The sequence below is a fragment of the Lissotriton vulgaris genome, chromosome 8 (genome assembly GCF_964263255.1).
Source record: "Lissotriton vulgaris chromosome 8, aLisVul1.2, whole genome shotgun sequence".
Taxonomy (NCBI): Eukaryota; Metazoa; Chordata; class Amphibia; order Caudata; family Salamandridae; genus Lissotriton; species Lissotriton vulgaris.
This window is the reverse complement of record NC_141696.1, coordinates 602,814,819-602,830,642: the sequence shown is the minus strand read 5'-3', so window position 1 is coordinate 602,830,642 and position 15,824 is coordinate 602,814,819. Positions and strand designations below refer to the sequence as shown.

Below are 15,824 nucleotides of genomic sequence, written 5' to 3'. Positions count from 1 at the left end.
CAACACCAGAAGGATAAAATTGTATTTATTTTAAAGCTTTAAAATTGAACTATACTAAAAGTGCATTATGCAAGTGGTCAAGACAGAAGGGCACTAAAACTCCTGTGACTGGACATCTTTTGGTTCTGCTGAAGATCCCTTGGCAGTCTTCTTGGGTAGAAGCACGGCCTGTATGTTTGGTAGCACACCGCCTTCAGCAATGGTCACACCAGAAAACAGTTTGTTCAATTCTTCATCATTCCTGACCGCCAGCTGCAGATGTCGAGGAACAATTCTGGATTTTTTGTTGTCCCGGGCAGCATTTCCTGCCAGTTCCAGTACTTCTGCAGTGAGGTATTCCAAAACAGCAGCCATGTACACTGGAGCCCCAGAGCCGATCCGCGGTGCGTAGTTGCCTTTCTTCAGAAACCTGTGGATGCGGCCAACTGGAAACTGCAGACCAGCCCTGGAGGACCTAGTCTTGGGACCAGCCTTCTGCTTCACAATTTTCTTGCCACGTCCAGACATACTTGACCTTTAAAGATATCAGATTAATTACAATTAGATCAAGTTAATAAAGCTAAACAAGCTAATTGCCTAACAATGCCTAGTAGGACCACTGAGCCAAATGCAAAAACTATTGCAGCAGAAGCAATGAGGAAAAAAGCCAAGTTAAAGATTTGAGAAGCAGCCCCAGATTATATTCTGCGTGACAAGCTAAGAAGCTTAAATCCAATAAGACTGCATAAAGGTGCACACATTCTGCTACTTTCAAAGATAAAGGGAAATACATGCAACAACCAAAACTTCAATCAATATGTCCATTGAAATTTGATAACTTCAGCCTGCTGGGCAATATTAAATGTAAAATGCAGTGAACAAAACAAACTACGATTGGTCTGAACTTTGAGCAGATGGCAACATTTCCTACACAGGATAGAGGGCACACTATTGATCTCATTTTAGGACAATATGAGGCTTTGATGGTGGGGTTGGGAGATCATGCCCCCATTACCCAAGCAGGGTCACAAGCCAGTGATCCAAACACCAATTTTCATAATTTGACTGCTCTGCATCTGGAACTATCGACCAAATCTATAATACGCCTCAAAAGACTTCAAAACTGGGCTGCCAGCTTATAACGGAGGCGAAATTTGAATTCTGCTTCAGGAACCAGGAAAGACTTACATGGACTATTTTTGAAACCGTCTTAAAAAAAACTGGGTTACATCTTTGTGCTTTACACAAAACTGGTCCTACGAGTATTTTAGGTAAGTTAGCACTATACACACCAAGAAAGGTTTAGGTCAAGAGAACATCGGCTTCTTAATGTTCCTGATTCAAGCTGGAAGGGGAGATAGGACTTTTACGTATGCTGCTGTGCAAAATAAGAAACAGCCTACGCCCAATTCTCTGGTTAGAAACGAAACACTGGAGATTTTGTAAGGATCTGGAAAATGTGACCGAGTCACCAGATGTAAATCAAATCAGTTTTGTGCATTAGTAAGGCAGACAACTTACCAAGAGGGTATCCTGGCACTGAAGCAGGAGCCGCTTGTGCCAAGCCAGGGTTGGAGCTAGAAAGCAAGAACTTAGGAGGCAGCTCTGGTGTTGAGGGACAGGTAGTTCCAGGCTTTAGGAACATCTTAATCAGGCAACTGACCAGGGCATATGGAACTCCATGGAGAGGCAAATCTGGCAACAATAGCCAGAGTAATTAAGGGGGGGGTTTCCAGGGTGGGGTGGGAGGGGGGATGGGGTAAAATCACAAAATATCCTCACTGCACAGGCACCGTTTCAAATACACAAAGTTCATCAAGTATACTTTTATCTATATTTCAATCGATTCAAACTGGGAGATGCTACTCCTCATTGAGCTGGATTAGGGGGGAGGGGTTGGACACTGGCTGATGGGACTAACATTCTTGTCCTGGAATGTCAACGGCTTGCGTGTTAAGAGTAGGAGATATAGAATACTGCAATACCTGAAGGATTCTCCGGCGCAGGTCATAGTCATCCAGGAAACACACCTGCTCCAACACGAAGTGAAGGAAATGTTAAGTAAAATCAGATGGGTAGACTGTTTTATTTGCACTAACCACAATGCAAATATTCGAGGTATATTAATTATCTTTAAAAAGCAAATAAAAGCCCAGATTCTTGCATATGAGGAGGATTTAAGTGGGAGATGGCTATACGCTAGAGTCAATCTAGATAATAGCCTATACAACTTGGTTGGTTATTATGGTCCCAATCAGGATGACCCCTCATTTCTGATCAAAATTCAGAATCAGTTATTATCAACACAAGGTCCGATAATTGGGATGGGAGATTTTAACTTGGTACTTAATCCAAAATTAGATAAATCCCCCAATTCAAGGGCACTAACCTTTAAAAAATCTAGGCAGGTATTGGGGGATGTTATGTCGACACTCGGATTGGCGGATCCATGGAGGGAGAGAGCAGGTAGGGTACTTGGCGTTTCATACCATAACCATAAATATAACCACAAATCAAGAATTGACTACGCCCTTTTTAGTTATTCTTTAAGAGACCACCTAAAGGACTTAACGTACTTGCCCTTACACTTATCGGACCATTCCGCTATAATTTTTTGTTTGCAAGTGGTCCAACAATCCTCTCAGGCTCTGTGGTCTTTTGACCGCACTATTCTCTTAGAGGCAGAGGAAACAGACCTCCTAATCCATGAAACAAAACTTTTCATGGACACAAACATTAACTCCACCCAGTTAAATATGGTATGGGAGGCCTACAAAGCTTATTTGAGAGGCTATATAACTAATAGGGCCTCTTATAGAGGGAAAATTTACAGAGCCAAGATCAATAATATCGAAAGGGACATCGCATTATTGGATCAACGTATTGGCTCTGGATCTGGGACCAATATGGAAAAAGAACAGCGTAAAGAACTAAAAGAGAAGTTAGAAAATATTCTTCAGGAAAGGATCGCCCTAAAATGGGAAGTAAGTAAACTCTCCAATTTTGAATATGGTGAGTCCGCAGGTAAGGTCCTTGCCTGGAAAATTAAATCAGACCAGGCAAAAAAGCATATAAAATATATTTCGGTAGAGGGCGAGGCAATTGAAAGATCATCCGTTAAAGATATTGGGGAAGCATTTTTGGAGTTTTTCCAGAAAATATATAAGGATGAAATCTTGGAGGACCCCATCTCAAATCTTAGATGGTTGGAGAAGATTTCTCTTCCCACTCTTAGCCCTGAGCAAAGAGATCGTCTTGATAGGCCTATTTCAGAGGAAGAAGTGAGGGAGTGTATCAAAAAAGTGAAGAAGGGCAAAGCAACTGGCCCGGATGGCCTTCCTGGCGAGTTACTACGGGTCGTAGCACCCTAAATAGTCTTGGTGCTGACAAGACTTTTTAATGATATCTTAATAAATGGTGTGGCCCCACCCAAATCCTGGGGCGAGGCGATCATTGTCCTGATTCCGAAACCCGGGAAAGACCCAGCTAAATGTGGCTCATATAGGCCAATTTCACTTCTAAATAGCGACTACAAGGTTTTTGCGGCAGTACTGGCAAACAGACTTGGACGTGAAGTTGGCTCGATTATACACTCTGATCAAAAGGGTTTCATAAAGGGTAGACAACTCTCAGACCTTACATATGATTTGATTGGGGCAGTGGATATTGCCTCTACTTTCTCCCTTCCTTTGGCCATTATGACCCTTGACGCTACTAAAGCGTTTGATCGAGTAAATTGGGCGTACTTAGCTGAAACCATGAAAAAATTTGCCTTCGGTCCAAACTTTCGAAGATCAATTGGACTCCTTTACCAAAACCCCAGTGCAAGCATCATGGTGAATGGTGTATGTACTCAGCCATTTTTGATTACTAGGGGGACAAGACAGGGGTGTCCCTTGTCTCCCTTACTATTTAATATTTACATCGAGCCACTTGCACAATCTTTTAGGGATGACCCAAGAATTTCTCCATTTAAATTTGGTGGGTGGGAAAGGAAAGTCGGGCTATACGCCGACGACATTGTAATATACACTAGTGATCCAGCAAATGCTTTCCCCATAGTGGTCGATAAAGCTAAAGAATTTGGAGGTATCTCAAGCTATGATATTAACGCCGATAAGACAGAGTTGATGACATGGAATATTGCCAATCCGGGTGTGGGGATGACGCCCTCAATCCACTCAATACGTTATCTTGGAGTCAAAATTACACAAGATATTGATGCTTTAGTAAAAACTAACCTAGACTTGGTGGCCAAAGAGTGTATGGCCCTTTTAAGATCCTGGGCAGGGCTTAGACTATCAATTTATGGGAGGGTCAACATCGTAAAGATGTCCATTCTTCCGAAATTGACCTTTATCTTCAACACAATCCCCATTGCATTTGACCCTAAACAACTTCTTAGGTGCCAACAAGAAATAAACTCTTTCATATGGGGATACAAGGCCACGAGGTTGGCTTGGAAAAAAATGAGGAGGAGGAGAGAGAAAGGTGGACTGGCCCTTCCAGATCTACAGTATTATTCCTGGGCGTTTCAGCTTTCCCATTCAAGAATGCTTTTGAGGTCACCAGACCTTACCCCAAATGGGAAGCTATTTAAAGCTATGTTGGTCGGGGCAAACCTTCCATTGGATGGGTTTCTTTTCAAGTTTGGAGAACAAAAGTTTTTCAAGAAAGTGAGGTTGAAGACTCTATTAACGCAACTGAAGACATGGGTACAAATTAAGCGTAAAGTGGGATTGGCGTATTACTCTATTCATGCACCAATCTGGGACTCTCCCGGGCTTCCACCATGCTTGCAGGACTCTTTGGCAACCCCCCTAAGAACAGCTGGGCTTTCTAGATGGGGCGACCTACTCTGCGGAGGTATCTTGACACCGTGGGAAGTCCTTAGGGATAAAGTGGGCCCGACTCTGTCAAGATTTAAATACATACAAATTAGTAGTTGGGTCAGAGAATTATTCAGGAAAGTCCCTAATTCTGGAAGTATTAACCCTCTAGAACAACAGCTAGTTGAAAAACAAATTGGAGGTAAAGAGGTGGCTTGTTGGTACTGGTCTATACTTGAGGAGGTCGATGGGGATTTTCTCCTCCCAAAACAGCTATGGGGTAGGGAAATTGAGGTTATGGATGAGGATAGTTGGTCAGAATCCTTCACCCTTTTGTATAAATTGGTAAAACCCGTTTGGCTCAGACGAAACCATCTATTTACTTTACATCGGGCATATCTCACTCCTTTGCGTCTATCCAAATTTCAAGAGGGGAAATGCTGTAACAAATGCCAACTGCCTTCAGCATCTGACACTCATATGTTCTGGGATTGCCCCCATTTAGCTACCTACTGGACAGAGATCAAAGCTACTTTGGACTCAATTACCAAAATTGACATCTCAATATCTTTATCATTTGTCATTCTCGGTTTAGACCAGAACATAACTGGGGCAGCACGATCCTTTCTGTTTTATGTCATTTTGCTGGCAAGACGGCAGATTTGCATGCACTGGGTGGACAAGACCCCTCCCACTCACTCAGCATGGCTAAACTCATTATATGAAACCTCAAAGGTAGATTTGAGAAGATCATGCAGAGCCCAAAATCTCACTTTTTGGAAGCTTTTGACAGAATGGAAGTGAGTTCTCCTTGGGGTTTTTTTTTTTTTTTTTCCCCCAAGATCCAATGATTAAGCCCACCCACTCAACAGTTCAGTATTGTGGTCTGCCCAGAATCCGACATCTATATACTGAATATTTTGGCACAAAGTTGCCTTGAGACATCGTCACAAGATGTATGGTTGTTCCTATCACCTCACAAAATTCTCTGCTGAGTTGTGAAGCGGCTCAATTCTCAGGGCCTTGCTCCAAAAAAAAAAAAGCAGTGAGATGGTTGGTTGGTTTCTTCCGCATCTAAGGGACGTGTGTCGGGCAGATGAGGATTTAAAAAAAAAAAAAAAAAAGAAAGGTTTAGGTCAAGAGAACATCGGCTTCTTAATGTTCCTGATTCAAGCTGGAAGGGGAGGTAGGACTTTTACGTATGCTGCTGTGCAAAATAAGAAACAGCCTACGCCCAATTCTCTGGTTAGAAACGAAACACTGGAGATTTTGTAAGGATCTGGAAAATGTGACCGAGTCACCAGATGTACATCAAATCAGTTTTGTGCATTAGTAAGGCAGACAACTTACCAAGAGGGTATCCTGGCACTGAAGCAGGAGCCGCTTGTGCCAAGCCAGGGTTGGAGCTAGAAAGCAAGAACTTAGGAGGCAGCTCTGGTGTTGAGGGACAGGTAGTTCCAGGCTTTAGGAACAGTTGTGTCCTGTGTCACTTTATAAGTCAGCATCAGACAAGGAGCCTATGCAATAAAAGTTCACTCAAGGTCCCAGTAACTAGGGTGGTCTCAGGGTACATCAAGGGGTGGGGTGCTTCCAGGCAAGCTAGACCTGCTGCACCCTTTGTTGGTCTGTATGCCAACACATTGCTGACTCCAAGAGTCACACCTGGGACTCGATTTTGAAGTCCCTCCTGAGGACTATACACCTTTTACCTTTTACCTCTACACCCATTTTAGGGGCTACTTGCTTGCAAAGCCAGCCTATGTCGTTAGACCATGTTCCCTTCCATGTGGACTTAAAATGGATCTTTAGACCAGCAGTTAGAACAGTCAAACTTTAGTTGTTTAGAACATTGGGACGAACTCTGCCAGAACGGTTTCTTAGAACAGCTTGGTTGGTGGCACAGACTAGTCAGCCTCTGCCCTTCACATGGATCCAGACATCTACTAGAATCCAGGCAGATAGAGTGAATGCCAGTCTACACGGACCTTAATTCCTGTGTAAGTAATTACTGCCAGCCCAGTCAGTGGTGGGTCTCATACTGCCACGTCTACTCAAGCTGCTCGCGCCTGGAGGCCTCGATTCCAAGCACCGGCATCCAGCAATAGGCCCATTATTGTGGGAAAGTGTACTGTAGGTCGAACAGAGAGCACGAGTGCATTTATGTTTTGCCCTGCTGGCTCATCCCTTACCTCTTTTCATTCTACGTTTGATACAAGAATTGAAAGTGGCAAGTTAGTTTTGGAGCGTTTAGTGTCAAATACCTAATAAAATAAATAAGCACAAGAATTACAGGCCCGTCAAAGGTTTGCATTTTGGACTTCGTTCTGAATATATAATGGGACAAACGAATACAAGACCAGAAAGCAGAATAAATAAATAAATAAGGGAGCCATTCACTCGGACAGAGGAAAGTTGAGCTCGTATGGTTGGGCAGGGACTGATGTGGCACCTGCAGAAATGAAGGGCCATGTACCAGAATTGTCCAGTGTCCTAGGTGACCATAGCTAGCATGCAATTTAAAGGTTAAATGATCAGCAGTGGATTGCGGGTGCGCGATATATAGTTAGTGCAACTAACTATATATGCGAATTTCAATGGTTTTGTGTGAGTAAAATAAGGTTTTGTAAATGCTAATTCCTATCTATATATGGTCTATAACCTATGGTTTTTTCAGTGAATTTTCAAGGTTTTGTAAATGCTAATTCCTAACTATATATGGTCTATAACCTATGGTTTTTCAGTGAATATATATATATATATATATATATATATATATATATATATATATATATATATATATATATATATATATATATATATATATATATATATATAAATACAAGTGGGCAAAGCCAGGCCCTGCCTGCACCTTATGGCTACGTACTTCACCCACCTAACCTACTAGCCACTAATCAATGATTTACGACATTTTACTCATAGTTCAATCTTAAAATAAATTAACATTTTAAAACGTGTTAAGCAGCTAAAAAACAAGGATATCCAAATCATCAAAGTCCATCTACATGGCCTCCTTACCTTTTACTTGCAGTTACACCAACGATTGCAACTTCAAATGCCTACTGCCTGCTTAACCCGGAGACGCTCCTTTTAAACCTTACCGAGTCCGGCTCTCACCTGCTCACAGGCCATTAATGCTAATTGCTGTCACCTGTGTCTTCCTCGCCCCCTCGCCCATTTTCCTTCTCGCTCGCGCATATCCACGTACCAGGAAACGGAACTGGAATCGTGATTGCAAGGGAAGAGAAACAATGTGCTTGTAACATGTCACGTAATAAAATTGAAGGAGGACCCCGCACAGACTTATAGGGGACTGGGGGGAAGAGGGTATTTTGAAAAAAGTTAAAACGTCCCCACTAGAAATGGACAGATCGAAGCTGTCCAATTGCAAGGAGTAATAACTCAATTGAGACTACTTGTCTGGAAAACAGCATGCCATCAATTGGGCGGGAAAGGCAAAGTTACAAAGATATACCATAGGTTTCTCCTCAGGGTTTGAGAGTTAAACTGAGACACCCCCACCAAATTGTATTCACAGTACCTGCTAAAAACATTTTTTTTAAAATGTTTTTATAAAATAAAATGTATAACATGTGTTTTTAAATGTATTGTGATAATGAGAAACTATTGTAATAGAATAAAGTGTAACATAGTTTTTTACCAAACACAGAGTGTGGAAAACATCTCTCTTTCTTGAACTTATGTGAGGTTTTTATTAGAAAAAAGTTTTTAGTTTTGGGTTCTTAAAAAAATTTTTTGCATGTGTAAATCTAGTGTCATACTATAGCAGGTACTGTGAATACAATTTGGTGGGGGGTGTCTCAGTTTAACTCTCAAACCCTGAGGAGAAACCTATGGTATATCTTTGTAACTTTGCCTTTCCCGCCCAATTGATGGCATGCTGTTTTCCAGACAAGTAGTCTCAATTGAGTTATTACTCCTTGCAATTGGACAGCTTCGATCTTGTAACATGTCACTCCTGCATGTTGCAGTCAAGGCGCCAACATATTTCTTGGAGAAAACAGAGGCTTCTTGATTTCAAGTGTTAATAAACATTTCATCTGAATTTAGGAGGCCAGGAGTGGACTGAAGAAAGACAGAGGAAGTGGAGTTTGGAACTTTTTTTATTATGACCTTCCTTAAATCAGCACAATGGCATTTCAATGGAGTTTGTTCCAGAGTTTATTTCTGATTTGAAATTTGTATTTACCTAAAATCTCAACATGCAGACTCAGAGAATTAATGAATGTGATTTAATGAAATTTAAGGAAACACCAAGTCCCTGAAAAACATTTCCGTTTCTTGACATTCCATTTTACAGCACTATGCATTCTGGGACTTGCAGTCTTTATTTTAATTATCTCTTTTGAATTAGAGTTCGCCCTACATTACCCAGTGGGCGTTTGTTCATGTTTCACTAGCACCGAAGGCAACACCTTTTTGAAATTACCTGATTATGAGTGTGAGAAAGAGGGTTCTTGGCTGAGGGGGCAGTGGTGAGCTTTTCTCAAGCAACAGCCACAATCATTTTTAGGGGGAAACACAAAAAGTCACAAAATTAACCAGGGTTTAACCCTCTGGTAGCTTGGCACAAAGCAATCAAGCTTAACTTACAGACAATGTGTAAAGAATTTCTGCACTACTTAAACAGTAATAAAGTGAAAACCCAACACAAGAAAGACCCCACACCAATTTTTAAAAATATAGTAACGTTTAATACACTTTATGACACCAAAACAAAAAAATCCAATTAATAAAACCGGAGATATGCAATTTTGAAGATGTAGCTGAAAATAGTGCCTAGAAGCACAAAGCACAATCTGTTGTTATCTGGTCACGCTGGACCAGAGCAAATGACACAAGTTCAGGCCGACTGCGATGGAATGGGGCCGCCTACAGGGACCATGTTAGGAGGCTGAGAATTGTATCTTATGTCCTGGGTGTGGGGTGTTGCGGAGGTCCGCGTTGAGTTGCTTCACTTGGCATCGGCTGCGATGCAAGATCATGCGTCGAGTTGCATTGCTTTGTGTCAGTTCTGATAAGGAGTTGCAATGGCTGCATTGGGTTGCACTGCGGTTCGTCTGTTCCGATGGGGATCACAGCTGGGCTGGCAGAATATCTTTATCCCCACTTAGAAGGGTCCAGGACAGGAGACGCACCGATCGGGGAGTTGAGACCAGAGTCCAGGTGCAGGGTAAAAGGGTGTTGGGGCACTTGGATTCACTCTTGTGGTCCTGGGTTCAAGGTGTAGGTGTAGTCCTTCTTCCCCAGACAGCAGGGCAGCAGCGCAGTTCTTCTTGCAGGCAAAGGAGCAGGGCAGCAAAGCAGCTGGTCAGTCCTTCTTGCAGCAGGGAATCAGAGCAGCCGGGCAGTCGTTCTTGCAGCAGGGAAGCAGAGCAGCCGGGCAGTCAATCTTGCAGCAGGGCAGCAGAGCAGTCCTTCTTATGAGTCTTCCACAGGTACAGAAGTGACCTGAAGAGTTGGGTCTGAGGGTCCAATATTTATGCCTGTTGCGCATTTTAAAGTGTAAGAAGCTCTGGAGTACCCCCCCTCCCACTGAGGTGTCTTGAATTTCCTGCCTCCCAGCCCTTGTCCCAGTCGGTCTGGGGCCACCATCAGCTAGTGTGAAGAACTCTGTGAGTGTGAAGTGCAAGTGTGGTAGGTGACAGCTCACCCCCTCATCAAGCCAGGATGGCCCATCCTGCCAACACACAGACCCTCTATTGTGATACAGTCTGGGAGGAATGCACAAAGGCCAACTGCCAACAACACTCAGTCATGTGACCCAGGAAAAGGCTGCAGGCATCAAATGTCATGAAAATGCCAGTTTTCTAAAAGGATCAAAATCAAACACTGGGCACCCTATATTCCAATGGAACCTGAGCAATTAAGGCCGTATGTACAAAACAAAGTTCCAGTAGGAATACTTCAAAATACTTCCCCAGGGGCTAACAGACTCAATGACCCTGCTAACACAATTAATGTACTTTACTCTCGTAAAGCTATTGATTTAATCAATAGGTAATTGATTTATACATGTATAAACAAATATACATATATACTCCAACACCGAAGTAGGCTCATCTGTGGAACAATAGGAGCCCCTTTAGTGGAGCATTTTTAGGTCTCGCCTGTCAATGCGCTTGCGCATTGAGCTTGCGAGAATATAGGGGCTTAACGAGAGCTTAACAATCGGGCGATTCCATGCAGTGCCTGTGAAAAGCAAGCTCAATGCGCAAGCGCATTGACCTCAAAAACGCGTGCACCTGAAAGCCAGCCATCTGCTGTCAGCAGCTTCACTTGTGCTCTGCCAGCAGCTTCACTTGCGCTCCGCCCCCTGCTGCATCAAAGGCTTTCATCTTCTCTTTTTGAGAGCCTGCGATGTGCCTCAGGCATTTCTCCTCCCCGTCACCATTTGTCTCTTCAAGGGCTCCGCTCCCTGCCCCCCGCCTGCACCACTCTCCTACTTTCCTACTCCCACCTCCCATGGCCATCCTTTCCGCCCTCTTATCACCGCAGCGCATGGCACTGCTTACATTTTACTTTGACGGCCGCCAGGCCGTCTCTCGCGTTTTTTTTTCTTTCTCTGAAGTAAGAAAGTTCTGAACTGGATACTCTCAGGACAGCAGCACAGGCAGAACGTCCTTTGCCTTCGGGGCTTGAGAAACTTTTGTCTTTCATCGTTATTACCTGTGGGTCATCTTAGCCGTCAGTATACTGAGAAGACAGACACTCCTCTAACCCAAGTACATACTCCACACATTTTATTAGACTGAAAAGAGGCACGGTGTTAGTAACTTTTGAGTAACCTAGATACCATTTGAATGATGTACTTAATCTCTGATTGGTCATAGGATTAAGTCTAATTCATCGCATTGTATTTCAAATTGCCTACTTAACCGTTTAATCTAGAATATTTTGCGGAATTAGCTGAATTCGGTAGAATTATATAACACCAACCTTGGTTTACCGTAACAAACTGAGTAAGTACTTAATCATCCACCCAGAAAGTAGTTTGAGGCCTCTTTAGGCGTAAAATGCATTTTACAAACGCGACAGAACAATGCAATGTATTATCACACTTCTTTTGCAGCCATTGTGCATTCTCTACTCTGATACAGAACTAAAGTTCACACAACATTTTTTGTGAAGGAAATTGTAATTGTATTTATATAGCGCTTTCTAACCTTGACGAGGCGTTGAAGCGCTTTTCGGTGAGTAGCACACTACGGAACACAAGGTGCTGTGTCAACATCCGATCCTTTAATGCAAACTCTTGCGGTGCAGTGAGTCATTGTATAGTGACCTGCGCTGACTTTTGTATCCAGTATGTTTACTAGTTCACTGGAAGCGACAAAGCATTTACTTGATGTTAACTCAAGAATGGAAGTTTTAAAATGTGAACCGAACTCCAGACATCGTGACTCATTTCCTGCTGAGATTCGGTGAGAATCGGAACGACGTTTTGGGCTTGTTCGGATATGGATGAGTTTGGTATCTACGAACCGTAAATGATGGGATTAGTAGATGTACGTGTTTTCGCTACACTACTTGGAAGGGTTCGTCTTATTTACGGGTTTTTCAATCTGGACCTTCGGGTTCCATTTTAGATATGGCATCCATTTTGTTTCTTGCCCTCACGTAGCCGGCGAACGGACAATGTCCGCTTGATGACCCTGGGATTCCCAAGCTCTTGCGGAAGATGCATATTCCTTTGAGTGTGCCTTTATGACTAAGGGAATGACACGGCAAAAGCAGATGGCTCCGCTCGAGGCTCATCTTGCCGTGCCGGTCTATTGTTTCAGCCCTGCATGCATAGGGCTCAAATCCTTTGATCCTGTGATCACACTTCCGATATTGCCCCCACACTCTTTTCAATCTGTTGTCTGTCTTTGTTTTCCTGCACCTGGTTCTGTCCCTTCTCTTAGGTCGTTTACAACTAGAATGGAATGTGCCTAATGGTGGGATAGTGTGCTTTTACAGTTGGGAACCGACATGTTTCTGTAATTATGTTCCGGGCTTCTGAAAGCATGAATGCGATCTTTTTGAAGTTTACTGTGGGAACTGAGTTGTAACCTTTTATTCGTTATGTTGTGCAATGGCTAAAATATGTATAAAAGGAGCGATCCACTTTTGCAAATCGAAGCAGACTCTCTGAACATACACTATGTTGTACTTCTAGCGATTTCTGTGTCCCTGCAGTAAATAAACGCTGATCTTTGACGCCGAAGGAAGTGTCCCGTGTCTCTGTAATTTGTACGCCGGAACAGGTATCTCCACGAAGGTTTCAGGTGTTGTCCCCTGGCACCGCTGGGTTTTAAATTAGCCCAGTCCTTCAGTTGGCGCCCAACGTTGGGCGACATCATGCGGTACCGGTCCAAAGCCTGACGATCGTGAGGAACTTCGTGTGAAATCTCTGAGGGAAGGTCCACCCCGCTTCATCGATCCTGTTGTCGAAATAAGTGGTCCGAAGATTTTTCCCGCGAAGATTCCCGCTTCCCGACGGCTGCGACGGACTGATGCCCTGACTGTTGACCTGTTTTGGCGCCTGGCGTAGTCCTTTGTACGGCGAGACGATAGACGGGCCTTCCTGGTGACGCCATTGTTCTTTCAGTTAAGTATTTGTGGGTCGCTCCCAGTTCTTAGGTTAACTCTTTGGTTCCTTTTTTTTGGAACATTTGTTTCAAACTTGAAAACTTGGCATTTGCTTGACATTTGTTTCGTACTTTGAAACTTGGTTGTTGTTGTTGAAACTTGGTTGATTGCATGGTTCCATTGCATTTTTGGTCCTTAGTTGTTAGTTCTTTCTTTTTGTTGTTTGGGTTCTTTGACAATTGCAATTGCCAAAAACCGAGGGTCTCGTATTTTTGCGAGGATATCGTAATTTGATAACCCTCGAAGTTTGAAACTCGGTTAGTGTGCACGATGCCTGGCCGTAGTATCTTGTTTGGTTTCCTTAGATGTTGCAGCACGGATTCCCGGTTGGAGGACTCGTGTCCGATACCTCCAGTTGGAACTCCGATTTATGAGCTCTATAGTCGACATGGAGTGGGCCCTATTATATATAACCCATTCTGGATTCGTTATACGAGAAAAGATGGTGTCCTTAGTTGGCCACCCCATGGTAGCTTTGAAACTGAGGTTTTAGATAATCTCGAAGCAAAATTGTTTAAAAAGAAAGCTAGGCCAGCGATGTTTGATTCCTTTCGGTTATGGCGCAAAGAGGCCAGACAGAAAGAAATCAAGCTGATTAAGAAAAATAAGAAAGAGGGTGTCCTGTCGATAATGCAAGGTGCAGAACAGCATCAGCGAGACAAGGCAGAGAAGGAAAAGGAAGTTTCTATCAGACAGCATAGCATGGCGGTGGATAAATGTTATCCGGTTTTACCATCGAGTTCTGAAAAGAAGGAAGAAGAATCGAAAGAGGATCCTTTGTTATCTTATTTACTAAAGTCACCACCCCCTTATGTACAGGGTACTATAGCCCCTATAGTTCCTCCCGTTCTTCCGCCTGTTGTTCCGGTGGCTGCTGGTCAGCCTGTAGTTGGTCCTGTTCCTCCAAATCCCCTTGTTCCTCTAATGGGCCCTGCTCCTTTACCACCTCTTCTTCCTACTGCTCCTCTGCCCGTAACCTCTCAGTCTACTGCTACTACTACTCCTGTTATCTTGGCTACTTCCACTGCTCCTACGTTTAGTCCTAATATTGTTGCTCCTGTTCTTCTTTCCTCTTCTCCTTCTGTTCGTAAACGTATACCTCATTCTATTGCTGATCTCTATTCTCCGCTTTTCGGATCGTTATTTGAATCCGATGTCTCTGAAATCTCTCAGAGACTAAGTCAAATGCCTGGTGTAAGGGAGAGTGAGACGTTAGTATCTATGGCGCGTCAGTGGATTAGACACCCTGCTAAGTACACTTCACGTGTAGTTTTCGATACGTTCTCTCAGTTTAATGAGCCCACACAGAGATTCGTGTTCGAAGAGATGTGCAAATCACTGAGAGAAGAGTGGGATAATGATGAGCTAGATCTCGTACCGCCTGATATGACTGAACTCCAGAGTCAGTTTTCGAGCGGTATGATTGTAGGTGGTGATGTACGGCGTGCATTAGAGCTTTTGTTAGCTTTTAGGTCCACGCTACCATCACGAGTGTCGTTTGACGACGACTCCGATGATCCGAAAATGAAACCTGGTCAGTATCCCACGCGAGAAGTCCCCCCAGTGTGGAGGCCAGGTGATGCTACTGTCGTTCCTCCAATTTTGCCACACTTCCAGAGAGTTTGGATACACCTCCCATGGAAGCGATCAGAAGTCTTACAGGTGAAACAATCTTTGCCTGACCCACGGAAGAATCCGGCAGGTTATTACAAGGAGTTATCCCAATTTGTAGATGCTTCTATTATGAACCTTGCTGATATCGACATGTTGTTTGGTAATGTAGTACCGCAACCGATCTGGGCGAAGATTTGTCACGAGAATCATGCAGTTGAGTTAGGTGGTGATTGGGCTGCAATTGTAGCGGCCGACGGACAGCAAGTTGGTGGGGCCAAGCCTGAACAGTTAATTGCGGATTTGCCCCAAAGAATCATTACGCTTATGAAAACACTCATGCCAGCGATGAGGGTGAACTGGGATAAATTGTCTGCTTGCAAACAAAAGAAAGACGAGAGTGTCTCCGATTTCTTTACTAGGTTTGAGGAGGCATTTATTGATCATAGTGGTCAGGATATGAGCACTGAGGGAGGTCAGCGATTGTTTGTCGATAAGTTCGTGTTCAATCTGTTGCCTGAGTTATGCAACAAATTGGAAAATTCTGAAAGTGCTTGGGCTGTTTCAACCACAGCTCAAATATTAGTAACGGCTCAATATTATGATAATAGAGAAAAAGAGGAGAATGATCGTGCAGACAAGAAAACGAAGGAGCTAAAAACTAAGGTCTTGTTGCAGCAGGCGTATCCTCCGCGCTCGAATCAGAATGACTCGCAACAGCAGCATGTGCAG

At 43.4% G+C, this 15,824-nt stretch overlaps 1 protein-coding gene across 1 annotated transcript; it reads right to left on the bottom strand.

Annotated features, from left to right (window-relative positions):
- Window positions 1–7: 7 nt before the first annotated feature.
- On the bottom strand, window positions 8–7,877 carry LOC147697789 (histone H2A, embryonic-like). Its single transcript, XM_086933349.1, has 2 exons — window positions 7,845–7,877; window positions 8–514 (listed from the first exon to the last, which is right to left on the bottom strand). The coding sequence occupies exon 2, from the start codon at window positions 505–507 to the stop codon at window positions 94–96; it is 414 nt and encodes a 137-aa protein (XP_086789475.1). The 5' UTR covers window positions 508–514; window positions 7,845–7,877; the 3' UTR covers window positions 8–93.
- Window positions 7,878–15,824: the final 7,947 nt, after the last annotated feature.